Source organism: Salvelinus sp. IW2-2015, linkage group LG17 (genome assembly GCF_002910315.2).
Source record: "Salvelinus sp. IW2-2015 linkage group LG17, ASM291031v2, whole genome shotgun sequence".
Classification (NCBI taxonomy): domain Eukaryota; kingdom Metazoa; phylum Chordata; class Actinopteri; order Salmoniformes; family Salmonidae; genus Salvelinus; species Salvelinus sp. IW2-2015.
In genome coordinates this window covers 31,138,466-31,164,722 of record NC_036857.1, presented here as the reverse complement: position 1 = coordinate 31,164,722, position 26,257 = coordinate 31,138,466, and the positions used below count along the sequence as shown (strand labels likewise).

Sequence of the window (26,257 nt, the reverse complement as noted above, 5' to 3'; positions counted from 1 at the left end):
CCTCTCCCTAAGTTTGTCTTACTCACCGCTTTAGCACACTCTGCCAACCCTGATGTCCTTGGCGTGTCTGCTCCTGGCTTAGGAAGGCACCAAAAATTCTGAGATTTCCATACCCAACTATAACACTTTCGTCAAGATAGAACTGCCAAAGGGGGAGAGTTGCAATCTACTGCAGAGATAGCCTGCAAAGTTTCTGTCATACTTTCCAGGTCTATGCCCAAACAGTTCGAACACTAATTTTAAAATTAATCTCTCCAGAAATAAGTCTCTCACTGTTGCCGCCTGCTACCGACCCCCTCAGCTCCCAGCTGTGCCCTGGACACCATCTGTGAATTGATCGCTCCCATCTAGCTTCAGAGTTTGTTCTGTTAGGTGACCTAAACTGGGATATGCTTAACACCCGGCAGTCCTACAATCTAGCTAGATGCCCTCATCTCACACAAATCATCAAGGAACCCACCAGGTACAACCTAAATCCGTAAACATGGGCACCCTAATAGACATTATCCTGACCAACTTGCCCTCCAAATACACCTCTGCTGTCTTCAATCAAGATCTCAGCGATCACTGCTCATTGCCTGTATCCCTACGGGTCCGCGGTCACAACGACCACCCTCATCACTGTCAAACGCTCCCTAAAACACTTCTGCGAGCAGGCCTTTCTAATCGACCTGGCCGGTACCCTGGAAGGATATTACCTCATCCCGTCAGTTGAGGATGCTGGTCATTCTTTAAAAGTTACTTCCTCACCATATTAGACAAGCATGCTCCGTTCAAAAAATGCAGAACTAAGAACAGATATAGCCCTTGGTTCACTCCAAACCTGACTGCCCTCGACCAGCACAAAAACATCCGTGGCGAACTGCAATAGCATGAAGAGCCCCGCGATATGCAACTGTTCAGGGAAGTCAGGAACCAATACACGCAGTCAGTCAGGAAAGCAAAGGCCAGCTTTTTCAAGCAGAAATTTGCATCCTGTAGCTCTAACTCCAAAAAGTTCTGGGATACTGTAAAGTCCATGGAGAACAAGAGCACCTCCTCCCAGCTGCCACTGCACTGAGGCTAGGTAACACGGTCACCACCGATAAATCGTGATAAGCGAAAACTTCAACAAGCATTTCTCAATGGCTGGCCATGCCTTCCTCCTGCGACTCCAACTTGGCCAACAGCCCGGCCCCCCGCTGCTACTCGCCCAAGCCTCCCCAGCTTCTCCTTTACCCAAATCCAGATAGCAGATGTTCTGAAAGAGCTGGAAACACTGGACCCATACAAATCAGCTGGGTTACAATCTGGACCCCCTATTTCTGAAACTGTCCGCCGCCATTGTCGCCACCCCTATTACCAGCCTGTTCAACCTCTCCTTCGTATCATCTGAGATCCCCAAGGATTGAAAGCTGCCGCGTCATCCCCCTCTTCAAAGGGGAGACACCCTGGACCCAAACTGTTACAGACCTATATCCATCCTGCCCTGCCTATCTAAGGTCTTCGAAAGCCAAGTCAACAAACAGATCACTGACCATCTCGAATCCCACCGTACCTTCTCCGCTGTGCAATCCGGTTTCAGAGCGGTCCGGGGCACCTCAGCCACGCTCAAGGTACTAAACGATATCATAACCGCATCGATAAAAGACAGTACTGTGCAGCCGTCTTCATCGACCTGGCCAAGGCTTTCGACTCTGTCATCACCATATTCTTATCGGCAGACTCAGTAGACTCGGTTTTTCTAATGACTGCCTTGCCTGGTTCACCAATACTTTGCAGACAGAGTTCAGTGTGTCAAATCGGAGGGAATGTTGTCGTCCTCTAGCAGTCTCTATGGGGGTACCACAGGGTTCAATTCTCGGCCGACTCTTTTCTCTGTATATATCAATGATGTTGCTCTTGCTGCGGGCGATTCCTGTCCACCTCTACGCGACGACACCATTGTATACTTCTGGCCCTTCCTTGGACACTGTGCTATCTAACTCCAAACGAGCTTCAATGCCATACAACACTCCTTCCGTGGCCTCCAACTGCTCTTAAACGCTAGTAAAACCAAATGCATGCTTTTCAACCGTTCGCTGCCTGCACCCGCACACCCGACTAGCATCACCACCCTGGACGGTTCCGACCTAGAATATTGGACATCTTAAGTACCTAGGTGTCTGGCTAGACTGCAAACTCTCTTCCAGACTCATATCAAACTCTCCAATCCAAAATCAAATCTAGAGTCGGCTTTCTATTTCGCAACAAAGCCTCCTTCACTCACGCCGCCAAACTTACCCTCGTAAAAACTGACTATCCTACCGATCCTCGACTTCGGCGATGTCCATCTACAAAATAGCTTCCAATACTCTACTCAGCAAACTGGATGCAGTTTATCACAGTGCCATCCGTTTTGTTACTAAAGCACCTTATACGACCCACCACTGCGACCTGTATGCCCTAGTCGGCTGGCCCTCGCTACATGTTCGTCGTCAGACCCACTGGCTCCAGGTCATCTACAAGGCTATGCTAGGTAAAGTGCCGCCTTATCTCAGTTCACTGGTCACGATGGCTACACCACGTAGCACGCGAACGAATTGCAAAAATCTCTGAAGTTGAGTTTTATCTCCCTAACAACTTTAAACATCTGCTATCCGAGAGCTAACCGATCACTGCAGCTGTACATAGTCCATCGGATATAAGCCCACCCAATTTACCTACCTCACCCCCCATATGCTTTTATTTATTTACTTTTCTGCTCTTTTGCACACGATTCTCTACTTGCACATGATCATCTGATGATTTATCACTCCAGTGTAATCTGCTAAATTGTAATTATTCGATTTATTGCCTACCTCCTCATGCCTTTTGCACACATTGTATATAGATTCTCTTTTTTTTCTACCATGTTATTGACTTGTTATTGTTTACTCCATGTGTAATCTGTGGTTGTTGTCTGTTCACACTGCTATGCTTTATCTTGGCCAGGTCGCAGTTGCAAATGAGAACTTGTTCTCAACTAGCCTACCTGGTTAAATAAAGGTGAAACAAAAAAAATAAAAAATCCTCTGAGCTGACAACTGCCCATGTTGCCATTATGATATCATTTGACCTCAGCAAAGCTTGTTTGGTTGCATTGTACGAGTGCACAGAGCGATGAGGACAATAAGGACCAGGGATAGTTTCTCCCTGCTGTCTCGATAGGGAATTAGGCTTCTTTGGAACATTGTTTACCTCCTCCATCAGGTTAGGAACTAGCTGGTGCTTTGGCATCTCAAGGGTATAAAGACACTGCACGTCTTTGTTTGCAGTGTAATACAGTACTACCAGCCCATGCTGTTTCTTCCCTGGCTAGCCCCTGGTCTTTGACAGGAAAACAACAGGAATTCACCCTGAGGGCAATTAAGTATTATCCAGCAGCCAGTGAGGCCAAGCAGAGTTGATATCTTCACCCAGAAGATATAGAGGCTCCCCAAAAAGAGAGGAGTGGAAAATGGGCAGATAATTATTCCTCTCTCTCTCTCTCTCTCTCTCTCCTCTCTCTCTCTCTCTCTCTCTCTCTCTCTCTCTCTCTCTCTCTCTTCTCTCTCTCTCTTCTCTCTCTCTCTCTCTCTTCTCTCTTCTCTCTCTCTCTCTCTCTCTCTCTCTCTCTCTCTCTCTCTCTCTCTCTCTCTCTCTCTCTCTCTCTCTCTCTCTCTCTCTCTCTCTCTCTCTCTCTCTCTCTCTCTCTCTCTCTCTCTCCTTCTCTCTCTCTCTCTCTCCTCTCTCTTCTCTCTCTCTCTCTCTCTCTCTCTTCTCTCTCCTCTCTCTCTCTCTCTCTCCTCTCGTCTCTCTCTCTCTCTCTCTCTTCAATAATTTTTTCCTGCGTGAAGATATATCAATTTCTGCCTGATTAGCTGCCAAATTGAGTGTGCCTCCAGAACAATACACATAGCAGCAGGTATAAATAACATTTTTCATCTTCTAGTTGGCGACTGAGCAAAGATACCATCACATTCACTGTCAGTTATAGCTTGATAGTGGACTAAGGATGACGGAGTCTATTACGCTTAATGGATCAATACAACAATTGGTCTTCTTGTATGTGTAAGTCATTAAATGGTCCGGGTGTTTCAGAGGTTTAGCTTCAGTCTCTTATCTCTGGCTGTTTCTATTTTAGTAAGGTCTAATTGATTATTGCTGTCTGATTGTTTGTAGCAGTGAAAGGCAAGTGATTCATCTCGTATTTCCTCTAATGATGGATGTGATTAATTTTCTTCCCCTCATACAGAGCTTCTGGACACCTTTATCTTCATCCTCAAACCCTTCCCTCTGGGTTCCCTTGGAGCAAACGGTGTGATAAGAACCAAAACACGCACAACTGAGCCTTCTCTCTACCAGCCATCCTCTCTCAGTTCAAGTTCCATCCCCTCCTTGCATCAYTTGATGTATCATAATGCAAACCAAGTCACGTAGGGTGGCTTTCTTACCAACTTATAAAAACAACCTACAAGGAGMTTGCTGGATTCAATGAAACCTGTCTCACTGAGCAATGTTTCTATTTGTTTATGAAAGGCTTTGGTGTGAGCAGAAAATACGTAAATGTGATTATAGTAAATGCCTCTGTGATCCATAACTTTGATTACCTCTGAGACTAGGCTGCCTGTGAGACTTTGCTCCTGAATTTAGGTTATTTGAATTTTCTTCATTAAATCTTAGCCGTAAACATACCTAAGTTTCAGTATTCTTTAGATTGATCAATCACAGACAACGTTTTTTGTGACCAATCTGCCTCAACAGTACTACATTCTGTGAAAAGTACAGGTAGGCCTACAAAATGGCTCCCGAGTGGCGCAGCGGTCTAAAGGCACTGCATCTCAATGCTAGAGCTGTCACTACAGACCCTGGTTCGATCCTGGGGTGTATCACAACCGCCCATAGGGTGGCGCACAATTGGCCCACTGTTGTCCGGGTTAGGGTTTGGCCGGGGTAGGCCGTCATTGTAAATAAAAATTTGTTCTTAACTGACTTACCTAGTTTAAATAAAGGTTACATTAAAAATATATATTTTAAAAAGAGGTGATTGGAAGAGAAACAACAATCCATTAAAACAAATACAAATATTTCAACAAACAAAGCACAAGGTCTGCATTACTAGGTGGRCTGTCTTAGAGGAGGGAAATTATAAACAATTRAAGATACTCAAGAATAAGTTCTCAAATGAACGAATGGGTTTCAGTTATAMACTTATTTTTTGTTCTGTATCCAGGACAAAAAATAAGGTGTACATTTAAATATGCTTTGATTTGTTGCATAATTGCAGGATACAATGTATGTATCCTGTATATTTGTGTCAAGCAAGCCAATAATAATATAAAATAAAKATAGATACAACAAACAAATAGATRGAAGGTTGAAATAGTATCAGAGAAAGAAACAAATAGTATAATCCTTGKCAAAAAAAATCCTTCTGCAAAAGTGTATCCCGTMRTTCTAACACCACCTGTCGAAAGCACTGGAAAAATAGAAGTTGGTGGGAAGGGAATCCCTCTGTACCGAGACGCTCGCGCTTCATTTCTCCTGTAGGCTACACTGTGAAGGATGAATTGCTTTCCTCTCCAATGCAATGTATTTACTCTAGGACTCGCTTCTTTCCAAAACTCAATGAAGACGGATATGGCTCTACAACTAACATGTGGTTTGATTTAAGTTTRTAATGGTCGAGAATATACTTGAGATATTTCACCAAAAGAGCTTGAAACGTGCACATTTAAAGAGATGATGGCATCAATAGGGGAGTTCGATCCGCTGAACAACATCGTTCCTGCAACTAAAATTGAAGTAACCGTGTCATGCAGGTAAGATCATGAATGTATCATAAAATGTTAAATGGCATGATTATAAGTGAAACATCTTGTATTGAAAGGATGCAGATGAGACACTTGTGTGCTAATATAATATTTCAATTATTTACAGCAKATTTTCTGTATTCATATGAAATAAGTGTGCATACCAAGTTAAATATTTATCTTAATTTAGGCAACATTCGTATTGTTTTAGAATACCAAGCATAGAGTAGAAATATGATAAAACCATTGTTTCACCTCATGCATGGATTCTCATTCACCTCCTTCCTGATACACCTTCAAAGGTGCGCCGAGACGTGCCTGACCGCAGTGCATCAGCCCGGTGTAGTCAACAGTGCTAATGCATACTTTTCAGGCACTGAGACTGGATAGTGTTGTGGTATGGCTATCGATTAATCACCTCTCAAGCAGGTGTAGCCTATGTAGAACCATGTCTACAATAGACCATGGCTACCTGTGAACAAACCATTACATGTGTGGAGTATACGTAATTGTCTTCATGAAAACTTTTGTCACGTTATGTCTTTCTCGTAATATAGTACTTCATAGAAAGCAGACTCCTCTGCCTCTATGCAGCCCTCAGTATCACATTTGCCTGTTGTTGCCCCCTCGACATCCTTTTCACGGTCAAATATTTAATCCCATCAGTTTAAAGTGAGTGTACATGTGATTAAAAAACCCTGTCACTGACATATCTGTAAAATCGGTTGATTAATTGACACAGCAATCGATTTGGAAATATTCATACAATGGCAGGTCCAATATGATCTATACAGTCAGCCTAAGCCTTTTTATATTCATACAATGGCAGGCCTAACCCCCCCCCCCCTGCTGATTTTCTGGCAGAGTTGCTAATTGGTTGTTGGAAATAACATTCATATTTTCCATGAAAACACGTGGAGCCTCAAAATAGAATAGAATTTGAAGTTTAACAAAGTCAAAAACAAACATGTAGCTGTTAGTTAGGCAAGTTCTTGTGTTTTGAGGCTTAAAATCAAAGCCAGTACATTTTGTGGTTGGAATTGCATTATGCATATAATTTGAGAATTTAGACATGAATGCTAGCAAATTTTGACAGAATGGTTTCATCTAGACAAAAAAAATAAGGTTGCTTAGCAACCGAATACCAACGAGTTCTGTGGAGGGGAAAAAAGTGAGTAATTGCTGATGACATTCATGCTGAGGGCCGGGCCTGTATACAGTACAGGACAGTATGCAAAAGCTCAGGAAACAAATGGAATAACTGTTTTTTMGGGAGAAAATATTGACATTTTCTAKATTTTCTGCTGTCTGGGTCTCAGCCATTACATTGCTTTCCATAGAAGTATGTGTTTGTTCTCATACGCATGTTATTTCCAGGAAAGGTCATCAGATAATCTCACTGAGACACTGTGAACTGTCAACCACAGATACAATTTGTTGTAGCATAACCTACGGTATGTACCGTAACCTACAATGCTACTGTACAAAACCAACAGCACTTATAGAGGTTTCACAAGGGATCTGCAATATGACAAAATAATGTGAGTTTATAAGGGCCTCTAATAACACTTAAACAGGTGACATGTGTGTTCATGAACTTTCAACTAAGCCTACATACAAAAAGAAAAAAAGAGATAGCAGGTAGGTATTCTGTATTGGCCCTATAAGCTGTTTAAGGGTCCCTGAGCTCCAGAGGAGGTTGGTGGGAGGAGGTATAGGTGGACGGGCTCTATGTAATGGCTGGAATGGAATGAATGGAACGGTATTGAAAAACATCAAACATATGGGAACCACGTTTGACTCCACTCCATTCCAGCCATTACAATGAGCCTGTCCTCCCGCTAGCCTCCACTGCTGAGCTCACAATCATTAACCTTTACTTAACACCCATCCCGGATCCGGGAGCATCCTCATCAGTAAAAGCTGACTAGCATAGCCTAGCATAGCYCCACAAGTAAATAATAGCATATAAATATAATGAAATCACAAGTCCAATACAGCAAATGAAAGATAAACATCTTGTGAATCCAGCCATCATTTCCGATTTTTTTAATGTTTTACAGCGAAAACACAATATGTATTTCTATTAGCTAACCACAATAGCCAAAGACTCAACCGCATATTTTCACCATGTTTCTACCGCATAGGTAGCTATCACAAAACCGACCAAATAGAGATATAATTAGTCACTAACCAAGAAACAACTTCATCAGATGACAGTCTTATAACATGTTATACAATAAATTTATGTTTTGTTCGAAAATGTGCATATTTAGAGCTGCAAACCGTGGTTATACATTGTGAATATTTTAGCATCGATTCACCAGAATGTCCGGAGCTATTTTGGACACTCACCTAATCTGACCAAAGAACTCATCATAAACTTTACATAAAAATACTTGTTGTATGGCAAATGAAAGATACACTGGTTCTTTTAATGCAACCGCCGTGTTAGATTTTTAAAAATAACTTTACCATAACAAACAGCTTGCGTTATTGCGAGACAGCGCCCGCCAAAACGGCAGAGAATAGGAATCAACATTTTCCACAGAAATACGAAATAACATCATAAATTGTTCTTACTTTTGTTGAGCTTCCATCAGAATCTTGTACAAGGAGTCCTAGGTCGAGGATAAATCGTTGTTTGGTTTTAGAATGTCCTTTTCTCCTGTCGAATTCGTGCCACAATGCTAGCCAATGTTGATGACGTTCCCAGTTTCTCTCGACGCAAAGAACGGAAAACTCCAAAAGTCCCAATAAACGTTGAATAAACTGATGAAACTCGGTTGAAAAAAACTACTTTATGATGTTCTTCTAATATGTATCAAATAAAAACAGAGCCGGAGATATCCGCCGTGTATACCGAACGCTTTTCAGAAGCCAATGTCGACGTACTTCGCGCGCCAGAGAAGACAAAGACATTTCCAGACCTGTCACTCCAAAAGCTCTTCTTCGGCCTCAGATCAAGCTAGACACCCCATTCCACCTTCCACTGCCTGTTGACATCTAGTGGAAGGCGTATGAAGTGCATGCATATCGATAAATATTAGGCAATTGAATAGTCAGGCCCTGGAACAGAGCATCGTTTTCAGAGTTTTCACTTCCTGTATAGACGTTTGCTGCAAAATGAGTTCTGTTTTACTCACAGATATAATTCAAACAGTTTTAGAAACTTGAGAGTGTTTTCTATCCAATAGTAATAATAATATGCATATTGTACGATCTAGAATAGAGTACGAGGCAGTTTAATTTGGGCACGATTTTTCACAAAGTGAAAACAGCGCCCCCCTATTGACAAGAAGTTGTTTAACCTGTAGCTACTCATATCCTACTAGCCAGGTTACATTCCTCATATCTGATACTGACATAGAATGTCATACTAACTGTTTCAACTTAATTTGTCAACGTATTGTGACGTGGAATCTACGTGGAAAATACATTGGATTTGAAAAAACTCATCAACATAAACTGTTGTTTTGAGGGTGAAAACCACATGATTATGTCATCATTGTAACCAATGTTCAACATAGACAAACCTTGTATAACAAACTGTGCATTTGGAAAGTATTCAGACCCCTTCCTTTTTRCCACATTTTGTTACGTTACAGCCTTATTCTAAAATGGATTAAATAAAATAAAAAGTCATCATCAATCTACACACAATATCCCATAATTACAAGTAAAAAACAGAAAAAACTTATTTACATAAGTATTCAGACCCTTTGCTATGAGACTCGAAATTGAGCTCAGGTTCATCCTGTTTCCATTGATCATCTTTGAGATTTTTCTARAACTTGATTGGAGTCAACCTGTGGTAAATTCAATTGATCGGACATGATTTGGAAAGGCACACACCTGTCTATGTAAGGTCCCACAGTTGACAGTGCATGTCAAAGCAAAAACCAAGCCATGAGGTCGAAGGAATTGTCCGTAGAGCTCCGAGACAGGATTGTGTCGAGGCACAGATCTGGGGAAGGGTACCAAAAATGTTTTGCAGCTTTGAAGGTCCCAAGAACATAGTGGCCTCCATCATTCTTAAATGGAAGAAGTTTGGAACCACCAAGACTCTTCCTAGAGCTGGCCACCGGCCAAACTGAGTAATCGGGGGAGAAGGGCCTTGGTCTGGGAGGTGACCAAGAACGCGATGGTCACTCTGACAGAGCTCCAGAGTTCCTCTGTGGAGATGGGAGAACCTTCCAGAAGGACAACCATCTATGCAGCACTCCACCAATCAGGCCMTTATGGTAGAGTGGCCAGACGGAAGCCATTCCTCAGTAAAAGGCACATGACAGCCCGCTTGGAGTTTGGCCACTAAAGGCCACTAAAGGACTCTCAGACCATGAGAAACAAGATTCTCTGGTCTGATCAAACCAAGATTGAACTCTTTGGCCTGAATGCCAAGTGTCATGTCTGGAGGAAATCTGGCACCATCCCTACAGTGAAGCATGGTGGTGGCAGCATCATGCTGTGGGTATGTTTTTCAGCGGCATGGAATGGGAGACTAGTCAGGATTGAGGGAAAGATAAATGGAGCAAAGTACAGAGAGATTCTTGATGAAAAGAGTGCTCAGGACCTCAGACTGGGGTGAATGTTCGCCTTCCAACAGGACAACGACCCTAACGCAGAAGTGGCTTCGGGACTTGAACCCGATCGAACATCTCTGGAGAGACCTGACATTGTCTGTGCAGCGACACTCTCTATCCAAMCTGACAGAGCTTGAGAGGATCTGCAGAGAAGAATGTGAGAAACTCCCCAAATACAGGTGTGCCAAGCTTGTAGCGTCATACTCAAGAAGACTCGAGGCTGTAATCGCTGCCAAAGGTGCTTCAACAAAGTACTGCATAATAGGTCTGAATACTTATGTAAATGTGATATCAGTTATTTATTTTTTATAAATCTGCAAAATAAAAATAAAAATGTGTTTTTGCTTTGTCATTCTGGGGTATTGTGTGTAGATTGATAAGGGGGAAAAAATATTTAATATTTAATATTTAATAACCAAGCCCTGCTTAGGTTTTATATTTGTCACTGACTTTTACCAATGGGCTATCAGGAAAATGATTATTGAGAAATCTTGTATTAACTAAATACTGTATATTCACTGTTGCTATTGAAGTAATTTCAAAGGGTAGGTTTAACAGAGAAAATGAAATGTAACCATACTTTATGATTCATATATCATCAATGAGACTATTTAGGCCTGTATAGTATTTGTAACAGCTATTGTTTTAATTTGGGGCGGCAGGGTAACCTAGTGGTTAGAGTGTTAGAGTGTTGGACTAGTAACCGCAAGGTTGCAAGTTCAAATCCCTGAYCTGACAAGGTACAAATCTGTCATTCTGCCCCTGAACAGGCAGTTAACCCACTGTTCCTAGGCTGTTATTGAAAATAAGAATTTGTTCTTAACTGACTTGCTTAGTTAAATAAAGGTAAAAAAAACAGGGTTCAACAAAAAATAGACAATACATATAGTCCTAGGGTTTCAAGCTTTAGGTTGATTTCAAGTTAATCTTTAATATGTTGGATTCACATCTCCATTGCAAAAATCTAAGGGTCCCACAGTTGACAGTGCATGTCAAAGCAAAAACCAGGCCATAAGGTCGACCAAGCAATAGGACTAAATCAAATCAAACTTTTTTGATTAGATTAGGTTTAGTCCTATTCTTTAACTTGGATTTTTGGTTGAGATGGAGACGTGAATCCAACACATCAATTATTAATTTYTAGACAAACTGGATATTGAATTGTGTTTTGTTGTCAACAGAGCAAATATCATATTTGAAGGAGAACCTCTGTTTGGATAGTTCCATCTGTGCCACTGACTTAGTCTGGCTTCAATTCCAGTTAGACTACAAATGAATAAATGATATGATGGATTCACATCGCCATCTCAACCAACAATCAAAGTTAAAGAATAGCACTAAATTAAATCAAATCAATCTTTAAAGGCACTTTAAAGTCCTATACTTTAACTTTGATTGTTGGTTGAGAGGGCGATTTCTAGACAAAGTCAGTGGCACAAAAAATACTTCTCCTTCAAATGTTGAACTGTGTTTGTGCTGACACCCAAACACAGTTCAATTACACTTTTGAAATACAGTTAACAGCCTATATTACAAATTCTAGGCTCCAACTAAACCAAAAATAAAAGTTAAAGAATAGGATTAAGCCAGTGGCTCAGATGAAACTATCTAAGCATTAGATATCCTTTAAATGTTGATATTTGGCTGTGTTGTCAGCCAAACAAAATGTAATAATACTTTTGTAATACAGCAAATAGCCTACATTTAAGGATATCTTACAAACGAATGAAACAGGATTCAACCTTAAAACGAGTAACCATGGCCACACTTTGAGGTTAGCCAACTGTAACTATAAATGTCTTCTTATGTAATCATAGAAAGTGTGCATGTTCAGGATACCATGCAAAGGTTGCAGGTCTGTGGATATCTTCACAATTGCTTAAATAATCTGTGCAGAATCTTAAACAGCTTGGATCACTTGCACTTTCTGCAATCCAGATCATTTGGTTGGGCTATTACATGAAGCACAGTGATAACACATTAAGTTGTTGTATAAATACAAACATCTGACATTGTATTCCCATTTTATCTTTGTTGTGCTTTAAAATGGTTGAAAGCGCAGTGATAACACATAGGGAATTCAACAAACTTCTGGCAGACTTTTTGAGTGGTTGAATAAAGGTTGAAATCTCATTGATCAATGCCTTAACCAAATATTACCCACCAAAAATGACATGGTGCCCCCAGTGGGATGGGATTATACACTTTTGGCTGAGTGGCCTTCGTGTTGTCTGTCCAAAGAAAAGAGTCACTGGGATGGTCATAAATCCATGGTCACAAACCCAGCCACCACTGGCAGCAAACAATAATCCTCCCTGCCTCTGAATAGCGAAGGGCAGATGGTGCCACCTTGGAGATTACAAAGCCTTAACTCTGGATTTCCTCCATGCTTAGAAACAAGTGGGTGGTTCTCTGTGAGACACATCTGCAACTTCTCCTCTTATCACAGCTAATAAAACATTGCTCAAGTCTCAAGCGGACTACACAATCAGCCACAACKTTGATTTCATTCGTCTGCCTCTCAACAACCCATTTCCTTGACGTGTTGTGCATCTGGCAAACTGCCAACCTAAAATGAACCTGAGGTATGAGTTCAAAAAAATTGAAAAGAGTTGAGGGATTCTCAACTCACTGACCTGGTAAAGTCGTGCAGCCAAACAAAAAGGTGTAATGGGTTCGCATTCAAAAATATGTCACATAAAGCTTACTTCATTTAAAAAATATATATTTTCACTGCATCAGGGATAACATACACAGACGTTTCGGCTTCACAACCTTCTTCAGACTCACAGAGACAGACACTAGCAAGCACAGACAGTTCCCTTCTCTGAAAAACATGTCAGCTGGGGAGTGCAAATGTACCTCAGCTCAGTGGTCCAGAGCTCCTCAGAGAGACTCAGTGTTTGTGCCATTTCTGTCATTGGGAGTAGTTGTTTCCCCTTTGATATAATATGAAACATGAACCCAATGGCAGTGACTCAAATACTGACGATATAGAAATGGTCCCACGAGACTGCCCTCATCTGCGGAGGAAAGAGTTGGTTACTGTGACTGATAATTTTACACTTATCGCACCATGCATTTTATCCTATACATAGGGGATGATGTTGAACTCAGACCAAGTATTGTACTATAGTAGTGACAGCAAAATCTTATCTCCTACTCAAAGGTACCTTAATCAGGATACAGTACCTGTAAATGGACCAAACTAGTGCTATTATCTTGGGACTGTCATTAGTGGAGGTATACACTTTGTGTGCCTCTAGATTGGGTTGTTAGTCTATTTTGTCCTGTAAATACCTTATTTTACTGACATTTTCTTTAGGTGTGTAATATGAAATAAGGTCGTTATTATTCATGCACTGGGCCAAAATTGGTGTAGGAACAGTTGTTCATGTGTCACGTTCGTTGTTAGAAATGGACCAAGGCGCAGCGTGCGTAGAGTTCCACATGTTTTAATAAATGAAACTCACCAAAAACAATACAGAACAATCTAAACGTGCCTTAAATGCAGTGTTCACAGGCACTATACAAAAACAAGATCCCACAACAAACAGGTGGGAAAAGGCTGCCTAAATATGATCCCCAATCAGAGACAACGATAGACAGCTGCCTCTGATTGGGAACCATACCAGGCCAACATAGAAATACAAAAACTAGAGTACCCACCCTAGTCACACCCTGACCTAACCAAAATAGAGGATAAAAAGGCTCTCTAAGGTCAGGGCGTGACATCATGTTCCTTATCAGGAAGTTCAACCCACTGATTACGATGCTGTGTGATCTAATTGATTATGTATGTCACTTCAGTCTTACACATATATTTAGCCAAAAATGTTCTGGTGTCACCCTATGCACACTGGCTGGTTTGTTATGTATTTTGTTTAACAATACATTTTTCAGTTGTGCTGAATATTACATTAAGTATTATTAATTTGTTGTCCTCACAGAATAAATATATTTCTACAACAGAGGAAAACACTAAACATAAGCAAAATGTTAAAGGGATACTGCGATTCTGGCATTTAAGCCATTTTCCTACTGATGCTGTTGGCTATCATTGAAGAACTGGAGGCAGAATTCAAGAGAGAAAACAATAATGCTGAACTTACTTACGTAACTGTAGACTTCCAGTTATTGTGCTAATGCTAGTTAGCATTGSCTCTGGAAACTACCTCTAACCTCCTTCATACTGTACGCAGAGGAATAAAAATGGTATCCATGAGTTCATCTGACTCTGGCTAAGTAGAATCTCACATAATGACAATAATGTTAATGATAATCAGTTCAGTCTGTTTAGCGCTATTGTTTTCTCTATTAAATTCTGCCTCCAGCTCTTCAATGATAGCCAACAGCATTTGAAATGATGTATACAATACATTTTGTTTTGAGGAGGGAAAACTACCTAGTGTTTTCCATGTGAAATGATGTACTAACAAGTGAACAAAGATTCCATTGAAATATGTTCAAGTGGGTGCTGCAGTGACATTGAATACATTCTATGGAAAGAATAACAGCCTGATTAAAGTATTATTATTTTATTTCCCCTGTATATTATTTCCATAGGGATCTTCTGGACGTGGACAAATTTTCCAAGTCTGATCCTGGTATGTGCCTCTCTTTTTGAGTGAATGTTTATCAGAATGTGTGAAATTCCATGCATGCATTTGTCCTATCTGTCCTGAATGTACTCATGTAAATTCTAGAGTTGATTCCGTCATTTTTACAAAAACTTCAGGGATGTTATAAACATTCCGTTATGCAGTGAAGCTGCATTCGTTTCTTTTGTAAAGCACTTTATTTCATCCGGATACAAACATTTGTAAAAAACAATATAAGGACGATTCTGAGATTTGGAATATGATGACATAGGATKAATTGTAGCGGTTCCACATCACAAGTTCATAGTCAGTTTTAGCTGTTTTACTCAGCATTTCTCCTATATTTTGGTCTTCAAAGTCACATAGGTTACCTTATCTATTCCCTACATCTCAGTTTGTCACTCTTTGTCTCCAATATTTAGTCTCAGTCACACAACCACAGCTGCAGTGTTATCTGTTTGCGTCCTTAATAAGAGTTTTTGATCATATCTATTTCATGTGTAGACATGTGTTCATGGCCTCTCATTTCACTGCGTTGTGAGTGTCTTATTCCTCTCCAAACTGGACTTCCAAAATGCACAGGTCGCTTTGGAGCACAGGAAWGAAATCACCTTCCACTTGGAACTATATTTTGTTCCGTGCTTCAAATGCTTTATACAACACATACATTATTATTGCTATAGTGTTGTTTGGAGAGCTCTACTATGTGTTTGTCAAAAGTCTGTCAGGTTGAAGTCATACCAGGGTGAAAGCTTTGAGCTGTCAGGACAGGGCTCAAAGGTCTCTGGGTTGAAGGTAGGGAGAAATGGGATTCAGCTGGACAAACAGAGCCAGGCTCAGAGTGACTCGTATTAAGGCTACTATCACAACTGCAGTCCCACAGAGCCAGAGAGACCAGGGCTCTGATGAAATTTCACAATAMCAACAGCCATCTAAAGATGGRGCTGGAGAGAATGGCTGCCGTTTCATGGGCTCTTAACCAACTATGCWATTTTGTTAGTWTTTTCGCATTTTTTGTAACTTATTTTGTACATAATGRTAATGTTACCGTCTCTTATGACTGAAAAGAGCTTCTGGAAATCAGAAGAGCGATTACTCACGTTGAACTGGATGAAGAATTTCTCTTTAATGAGTCGGACGAGAGGGATTTACTCCAAACACCCGAACAGGCACCCATCCCTGTCATTCGCAGGAGAAAGAGACGGAAAAGAGATCGGGGTGCCTTGGGATGCAGGGAAACTTAAATCTGTTTTAAATTATTTCTATCAGCATGTTAAATGTGCAACCCGAGTGAAAAGAAACTCTAGACCACCTTTACTCCACACACAGAGACGCTTACAAAGCTCTCCCTCGCCCTCCATTTGGGAAATCTGACCATAATTACATCCTCCTGATTCCTGCTTACAAGCACAAATTAAAGCAGGAAGCACCAGTGACTCGGTCAATAAAYAAGTGGTCAGATGAAGCAGATGCTAAGCTACAGGACTGTTTTGCTAGCACAGACTGGAATATGTTCCGGAATTCTTCCGATGGCATTGAGGAGTACACCACATCAGTCACTGGCTTCATCAATAAGTRKATCGATGACGTCATCCCCACAGTGACTGTACGTACATACCCAAACCAGAAGCCATGGATTACAGGCAACATCCGCACTGAGCTAAAGGGTAGAGCTGCCGCTTTGAACGAGTGGGACTCTAACCCAGAAGCTTATAAGAAATCCCGCTATGCCCTTCGACGAACCATCAAACAGGCAAAGCGTCAATAGAGGACTAAGATCGACTCATACTACACCGGCTCCGACGCTCGTCGGATGTGGCAGGGCTTGCAAACTATTACAGACTACAAAGGGAGGCAGCCCAGTGACACGAGCCTACCAGACGAGCTAAATTACTTCTATGCTCGCTTTGAGGCAAGTAACACTGAAACATGTAGCCATAAAGTGCTTRGAAAGGCTGGTCATGGCTCACATCAACACCGTTATCCCAGAAACTCACTCCAATTTGCACACTGRCCCAACAGATCCACAGATTATGCAATCTCTATTGTACTCCACACTGCCCTTTCACACCTGTACAAAAGGAACACCTATGTGAGAATGCTATTCATTGACTACAGCTCAGCGTTCAACACCAMAGTGCCCTCGAAGCTCATCACTAAGCTAAGGACCCTGGGACTAAACACCTCCCTCTGCAACTGGATCCTGGACTTCCTGACAGGCCACCCCCAGGTGGTAAGTGTAGGTAACAACACATCCGCCARGCTGATTCTTAACACGGGRGCCCCTCAGGGGTGCGTGCTCAGTCCCCTCCTGTACTCCCTGTTCACTCATGACTGTACGGCCAGGCACGACTCCAACACCATCATTAAGTTTGCAGATGACACAACAGTGGTAGGCCTGATCACCAACAARGACGAGACAGCCTGTAGGGAGGAGGTCAGAGACCTGGCCGTGTGGTGCAAGGACAACAACTTCTCTCTCAATGTGATCAAGACTAAGGAGATGATTGTGGACTACAGGAAAAGGACAACRGAGCATGCCCCCATTCTCATCGACGGTGCTGTAGTGGAGCAGGTTGAGAACTTCAAGTTCATTGGTGTCCAAATCACCAACKAACTAAAATGGTCCAAGCACACCCAGACAGTCGTGAAGAGGGCACGACAAAACCTATTCCCCCTCAGGAGACTTTGATTTGATTTGAGCAACAGCCCCGCAAAGTACTCATTACTCAGAGCTGGGGGTCTGGGATTCTGAGTTTGGTCCTTAATTGATTTAGGTAGTTACTTGGTTTGATTATATTCATCTGCATGATGTGCCTAATCTCCAACAAGTTCTGTGATGAAGAAATGTGATATGGATGTTTTACCTCTTCTAGTTTGTGCTATCTACATAGCCAATCACTTAGATTAGATTCACTTTGAGTATTTGTGTGCAGGCTTTGTGTAAATGGACGAATATGTTCTGAATACACAGTAAGCTCCCTCCCCCTGATCTAATTTAAAGATGGCTCAGACATCAAAGTACTTTATCCTTGTACTTTTCTGTGAAAAGTAAATAGATTGTGGTGTGTGAGTGTCCATGATTACCCATGTGTCTAAGAGCTTTATGTTGTGTTTGTGCCAAATCAAATYTTATTGGTCACATACACATATTTAGCAGATGTTATTGCCAGTGTAGCGAAATGCATGTGTTTGATGCTGTATAATTTTGTGTTCATGAGTTGTTTTAGTTTCTTGAATTTTAGAAACCAGTTATACAGAGTAACCTACAGGACGTTATTGGCCATGGACTTTTTTTTGTCATGGACAGTGCTGTCAAAGTGTCATATAAATTCCACTAAGATGTTCATGAATTTGTTTGGTTAACTCACCTAGGGGTTGATGCTCCATGGAGAGAACATATACCATTAACCCATTGTCACACTATATTCTTGGCATGCGTAGTGCTGGCACATTTCTACCATATAACCACGTAAACGACTGTTATGGTTGATGACTGCCATGAAAATAATAAAACTTTTCTTTTGGTGGAATGAACTACGCAGCGCCCCCCTCCCTGCAGCAGCAGCACACATAGAAATAGAATAAATAGAARGTGCTTGGAACCTCTAAACCTGGCAATTTGACTGGTAAACTCATGGGTACACTCGCAATGGCTGCCTGGGATTGTGATGCAATAATTTCCATATGTAATGTAGAATGTTCATTCAAATGATGTTAACTGATGTGGCTCATGCAATGGAATGTATTTTGTTTAATAGTTGAGTTGAATCAACAAATCACAGCACATATTGATGGGTACACATCTTGCTTTTACTTCCTGCTTTGCTCCTATCCACCTCATTTTTAAAATGTTGCTGTGGGCACAGCCAAACAACGACAGTGATGGATTCGACTTCCATTCTGCAGTTCTCCTGTGGCAAACTTGCCAGAGTAAATCATTTGAAGGAGTCCATTTATAGAGTATTAAAGTCATGTAAACAAGTACAAGTGTAAATGTATAAGTGTAATTTTATATTTATTTCATTCAAGTTTGCTAACGTTAGCTAGGCCCACTAGTAGGCTACTTCTGTTGTCATAATAACATTAGTTGTGTTGCGTCTGTTAAGTGCCATCCACCAAGCCAATAATGATAACTATACCGAACAAAAGTATAATCGCAACATGCAACAATTTTAATCAGTTTCAATTCATATCAGTAAATCAGTCAATTGAAATAAATAAATTAGGCCCTAATCTATGGATTTCACATTGGAATACAGAATATGCATCTGTTGGTCACAGATACCTTAGAAAATTTGGGCCTCACATTGGGTTCGTCACGGCATCTCTATGCATTCAAATTGCCATCGATAAAATGCATTTGTGTTCGTTGTCTGTAGCTTGTGCCTGCCCGTACCATAACCCCATCGCCACCATGGGGCACTCTGTTCACAATGTTGACATCAGCAAACCGCTCGCCCACACAACGCCATACACGTGGTCTGCGGTTATGAGGCCGGTTGGAATTCTCTAAAATGACGTTGGAGGCGGCTTATGGTAGAGAAATTATCATTCAATTCTCTGGCAACAGCTATGGTGGAAGTTCCTGCAGTCAGCATGCCAATTGCACGCTCCCTAAAATGTTTAGACATCTGTGGCAAAGTGTTGTGTTACAAAACTGTACATTTTAGATTGACCTTTTATTGTCCACAGCACAAGGTGCACCTGTGTAATGAGCTTGCTGTTTAATCAGCTTCTTGATATGCCACACCTGTCAGGTGGATGGATTATCTTGGCAAAGGAGAAATGCTTACTCAGGGATGTAAACAAATTTGTGCATTTGAGAGAAATAAGCTTTTTGTGCGTATGGAACATTTCTGGGATCTTTTATTTCAGCTCATGAAACATTGAACCAACACTTTACATGTTGCGTTTTATATTTTTGTTCAGTGTATAATGATAAACTATAGGCTACATACAGTAACTGCCTTAATGTTTCTGGACCCCAGGAAGAGTAGCTGCTGCCTAGGCAGGATCCCTACTAGGCAGGATCCCTACAAACCTCTGGTATTGACTTTTTCTTGTTCACCTGAAATTATGCTTAAGTAATAATAGTCTACTTGTTATTAAGATGTCTAACCTTTACATATGAGTTAGCTTACTTGTACACTTTGAAATTATATGAAAACAATTGATTCTTTGAAGTAAAGTGTTTAAACGTTTAATTGTTTTAATTGTTAACTTAAAACTATTATTCAAGATTAACTAGTGTCAATGTTGATTAATCACAGATCACAATCCTGCAATAAGGAGGGGAAGGGAATCTGTCTCTAATTTGAATTTCTGTTTCTGTGTTGTATTTTCAAATGAACATGACCTTTTTGTTCAGTTAAACTCTCCAGTTAGTTTTATTTGTTTGTCAATCTTTCTCAGGATATCAGCCATGTGAACCCATTTTGCAGCTGATAATGGCAGTCAACGGCAATGTAGCCATAGGCCTACAGCAGTGGTTCTCAACTCTAGTCCCCGGGTACCCCCAACAGCACACATTTTTGTTGTAACCCCGGACAAACATACCTGATTCAAAACATACACACAGCTACTACTACCAAGTTCAATGCCAGATACTGAGGTCTGAGTGGCACATGGATGTGCCACTGTGATAATGAAGATTGTTTGCCTAAGACTACCACAACAATTACATTGTCTATGCTAAATGTGTTTAAATTGTAAAAGAAAGAAAGAATAGTTAGCTATAAAAATAAATAAAAAATCAATGGGTCAAAGCTAAGCAGGGATGACAGACAAAAACCGTTTCATTTTACCCATACAACAATATAAATTATTATTAAAGTACGGTATGTTTCTAATATAATAAACAATAGTATTTTACATGTTGTTGTAAATTATTGTGAAACCCTTCATTCGGTTTAAGGGGGCAGTTTTGTCATGACGACAAGGAGAAGTTGCTCTCTACTGAAATGGCACAACAGAATCATTCAGATTGACCAAGGCACAGCACATGACAACCATTTTGTCTAACTGAGGGACGTCTCCTTTCATATCTGGATAAGGACGAAGTAGTAGAAGTAGAAACTGATGCTGCTGCAGCATTGCTCATCTTCACGGTGGGAATCCAGTCYATATGGGTGTCTTGATAGAGTTCAGCTGGTGAACCTACAGTACATAAACAAATACAAAGTACACTTGATGTTAAAATATCCCTTCCTAAGGTCACCTATACCATCAGGGCTCTTGAATGTTTGGTTGTGTTTAATTCATTCAGCTATTTTAGTGTCATATAAAGATTACATCTGTTGTTGGGCTAATAGTCAACACCGCAGGTTGTTTTATCCCATTGAGGCCTTTGTACTATGCTGTAATGTCCGTACATTTTACCTCCTTATGAATAAAGTTCTAAACAAATTATCATTGGATGAGTGCGACTGGAATTTTTTGGGACAATAATGTCCTCTTCCAGGCTAGATGGACGTCATATTGTACCATTTGTGTCTCCCCTTTTCGTGGGCCTAGATTAGATAGTTGCATTGAAGACAAGGTCGTTTTTATTTATCTGTTTGTCATTGTCAGTAGAGTAGGCCCAGGCTACCCCTTGATTTGTCGGATTAAAAAAGATTCTGCTAACGTCTCCAGTCATATAAAGTGTAGTAGAATTATGAAATGTGTTCATCAAAGGCCACATTTTTTGAGAGCAAAGGAAAGAAAAGAGACGTCTCTGATATAGCCTATAGGTCTATGCCACTAGACGATCAGCCATGCACGGTGAGTAGATCGAGTTATATTAATAGCCTAATAAATTATGACTATCCAATCTGCTTATCACATTAGGAATAGTAGGATTAAATTTGTATGCAAATGTGATGATAGATGCATGCATTGCTTTACTATAAAGTTGTATTTTTATGGTGAGAGTGACGCATGCTAGACTACAAGCTATTTAGCTAGCTAATGTTGGCTAACTTAGTCTTGTTGTTAACACCTGGTTAGCAAAACAGCTAACAGCTAAACTCAAAATTGATCAGACTGACCAGTGATGAAGTGATCGGTGCAGACCCTGTACTGACAGGGTTCAGGTCTTTACAGGCAAAAATGTTTCTTCACTTTTCTGACAGTTCTCGAGTCTTATTTCCTTGGTTTTTCWTGATTSCGGGTAATCTGTAAAYAATATTTATTTCCCTCTTATTTCCCTCATTTTTCCCTCTTGTCACAGAAATTCCCTCTACACAGAAATTGACCATGGTGATGAATCAACTAGTTTTTGGCACTGTTATCGTGCAGCTTTGGGTAGCCACTCAGCTGTTGTTGGAAGAATTGKTGCAGTGGTCTTCCAACATAGCCACCAARATGGCCGTACGTCACCTYGCAACCCTCWATGGCAGTGGTCACCAACCTTTTCTGAGTCAAGATCACTTTCGCAGTCAAAAAGCAAGCCGAGATCAGCGCTCAGATGTTTTTTTAACATTACAAGTCAGAGATTTCCCAGTTCCAAGTTCTCAGTTGTTTTTAACTTGGCATTTGTCTCGGAGGAGGGAGGGAGAGAGCAGCAGATGGTCCGCCTCTCACGGTCTCTTCCTTTCCTCCGGTGAGACTGACCAGAGACACCGTCTTCCACCTGATGGGGAAACTCGAGTRGCACCYCATCCGCWTCATGCACTAATTCATGTTGTTCCTATGACCAGAGAAAGTTAAATACTCCTAAATATTAAAATAGACAAGATGAGCTGCTAATAATAATACAAACGCAGGGCTATCAAGACACGTGGCTACTAATTCATAGTAGCTGCAGCGCGAGTGGAAGTACGGAGAAGCGCGTTTTGTAATAGTGTTGACAATGCTGAATAAAAACTTAAACATGAACTCATTCATAAAAACACCATCTCTTTGCTGTATTCTTTGACAGTCTCTCTCTGGTCATGGTAAGTGTTATGAAATCTCATGTAGACTAGTATCAAACTTAGCTGGAAGCTGTAGGCACTGATGATTTGAGCTATCCGATTGGCCAGCACAGTAGGCACATTCCATTTAGCCACAGATCTCCCGTCTGCCAGATAGGTGGAGTTTGTCTTTTCAGACATATTAAAAGGTTCAAAATGGGAACACTTTGCCTACTCAGTGCGCAGGGCTTCTGAATCAAGCGGGCTCCCGAGGCACGCAGCGGTCTAAGGCACTGCATATCAGTGCAAGAGGTGTCACTACAGTCCCTGGTTTGAATCCTGGCTGTATCACATCTGGCCGTGATCGGGAGTCCCATAGGGCGGCACACAATTGGCACAGCGTTTGGTGGGGTAGGCCATCATTGTAAATAAGAATTTGTTTTTAACGGATTTGCCTAGTTAAATAAAGGTTAAGTAAAAACATGTAAACATTTAAAAATAAATAAAGTGCACCTACCGCCAACACAAATATTTTAAAAAAGGAGCGCAAGCCTTTARTGTTGGCTTTTTTACAGAAGTGTTTGGTGATCGACTAGAAAGGCTATCGCGATCGACTGGTTGGTGACCACTGCTCTATGGGTACACACGCAATGGCCGCCAGTCCACCCATTATGCCARCAGTGACTTGAATCGGGACTCCCGTTTACTTTATTCTATTTCTATGCCAGCACATGCAGTCAGTAGCGGAGGAGAGGAGAAAATGTGCGTCTTACAAAAAACGCTTTTCAAACGGTTATTATGGTAACCAGTTATTTGGCTAACCAACAACCATCATCCAAAATTCCATGAGCGTCACAGCCCTAGGCATACACTTAACCCAAGCATGGAATTTGCTCTTCCAAATTCCTCTAATTGACTTAAATCCATTCTGCGTTGTGATTGCTTCTTAGAGGAGTTGGGATCCTGAAAAGAAAATTGAGTGCCAAGTATAATCTCTTTCATTGGAATGAGATATACATAATGTGGTTTGAGATATTTGATGTTATTGTTTGAGAGCTCTTCACTGTACTGTATATTGCTCGTACTTGTCCCATTGTACTTCCTTGCATTTAAAAGGCCTCATTTATGATATCACTTTCATCTCTGTCCAAACTAGTTAATCACTATGACAGTCAAGAACGAGTCAAAGCTTTAAAGGAACAGTGTTGAGATTTTTCTCTTTACTCCACGTCAGGGACCACAAACAGCGTTTGTCAGCTACCCGTTGGTCCATTTTGGAACGAGTCGTTTCTATAACAATGATTTAAAGAGTTCTCATTTTGCATATTGTAAATTGGCCAGAATGAGTCAATTGCTTTTAATTGCTTACAAAAGCTGATCTGTATGACTCAAGTAATTGGACTCCCACACTGATGCAGAACCGCCAGCCTCTTGAATATGAAGGGAGTAGGCAGTGTGGAAAACCCTATTGCCCCCAATGTGCATGACCACCTCAGTCCATTTAGAAGGTAAGTGACCCAAGGACTGCTTCCCTGCTGAGATCCTTGCCCAAAATAAATTAAAGGTAATTTAAGGAGGTCCAATACTGTATTTGTTTCCTATCACAAACCTATAATTCCATTCATTAAGTTATACACTCTGATCGAAGCTTGGAAACGCTAGTCCCTGTAGCGTGAGTCGATTTGAGATGGTAATGATGTGCGTTCATTTATTAAATCTTATTAAGTCACTCAAGGTGCTTTTCAAAAGGTAATATTTGAAATTGTAGTGAATAGGTCTCCCCTGCAGATTAATATAAAATCTGCAATTTCACCCACACAGACTCCGTCATTCATCTCTGTTTTGCATGGCTCTTTTAAGTGGGAATAAAGCTTTTATGAAACTGAAGGGTGCAGGCATGGTAATTTATATTTATAAAATTTCTATTGACTCCTCAACTCTTAGAAACATCACTCAGCTATAATGTACCCTTTCTAGCCACCTACACCACCCTTTCATTGGCAGCCTTACACTACCGTTCAAAAGTTTGGGGTCACTTAGAAATGTCCTTGTTTTTGAAAGATAAGCAAATTTTTTGTCTATTAAAATAACATCAAATTGATCAGAAATACAGTGTAGACATTGTTAATATTGCAAATGACTATTGTAGCTGGAAACGGCAGATTTTTTATGGAATATCTACATAGGCGTACAGAGGCCCATTATCAGCAACCATCACTACTGTCACGCCCTGACCATAGTTTGCTTTGTATGTTTCTATGTTTTGTTTGGTCAGGGTGTGATCTGAGTGGGCATTCTATGTTGTATGTCTATGTTAGTTGCTTGTGTCAGCACTATTCTTATTATAGCTTCACGTTCATTGTTCGTTTTATTGTTTTGTATAGTTCGTTCAGTGTTCTCTGTTTATTAAATTCATGATGAACACATACCACGCTGCATATTGGTCCTCCACACCTGTCAGGTGGATGGATTATCTTGGCAAAGGAGAAATGCTTACTCAGGGATGTAAACAAATTGTGCATTTGAGAGAAATAAGCTTTTTGTGCGTATGGAACATTTCTGGGATCTTTTATTTCAGCTCATGAAACATTGAACCAACACTTTACATGTTGCGTTTTATATTTTTGTTCAGTGTATAATGATAAACTATAGGCTACATACAGTAACTGCCTTAATGTTTCTGGACCCCAGGAAGAGTAGCTGCTGCCTAGGCAGGATCCCTACTAGGCAGGATCCCTACAAACCTCTGGTATTGACTTTTTCTTTTCACCTGAAATTATGCTTAAGTAATAATAGTCTACTTGTTATTAAATGTCTAACCTTTACATATGAGTTAGCTTACTTGTACACTTTGAAATTATATGAAAACAATTGATTCTTTGAAGTAAATGTGGTTTAAACGTTTATTGTTTTAATTGTTAACTTAAAACTATTATTCAAGATTAACTAGTGTCAATGTTGATTAATCACAGATCACAATCCTGCAATAAGGAGGGAAGGGAATCTGTCTCTAATTTGAATTTCTGTTTCTGTGTTGTATTTTCAAATGAACATGACCTTTTTGTTCAGTTAAACTCTCCAGTTAGTTTTATTTGTTGTCAATCTTTCTCAGGATATCAGCCATGTGAACCCATTTTGCAGCTGATAATGGCAGTCAACGGCAATGTAGCCATAGGCCTACAGCAGTGGTTCTCAACTCTAGTCCCGGGTACCCCCAACAGCACACATTTTTGTTGTAACCCCGGACAAACATACCTGATTTAAACATACACCACAGCTACTACTACCAAGTTCAATGCCAGATACTGAGGTCTGAGTGGCACATTGGATGTGCCACTGTGATAATGAAGATTGTTTGCCTAAGACTACCACAACAATTACATTGTCTATGCTAAATGTGTTTA

The 26,257-nt window shown here is 40.7% G+C and overlaps 1 protein-coding gene across 1 annotated transcript in view; it reads left to right on the top strand.

The window, feature by feature from the left end:
* The first annotated feature begins 5,546 nt into the window (after positions 1-5,546).
* Positions 5,547-26,257, top strand: part of LOC111976444 (copine-9-like) — a 100,682-nt gene continuing 79,971 nt past the window's right edge. The window contains exons 1-2 of the mRNA XM_070448095.1: positions 5,547-5,801; positions 14,942-14,982. Of these exons, the coding sequence (XP_070304196.1) occupies positions 5,722-5,801; positions 14,942-14,982 (121 nt within the window). The 5' untranslated portion in view covers positions 5,547-5,721. The remainder of the gene's footprint in view (positions 5,802-14,941; positions 14,983-26,257) is intronic.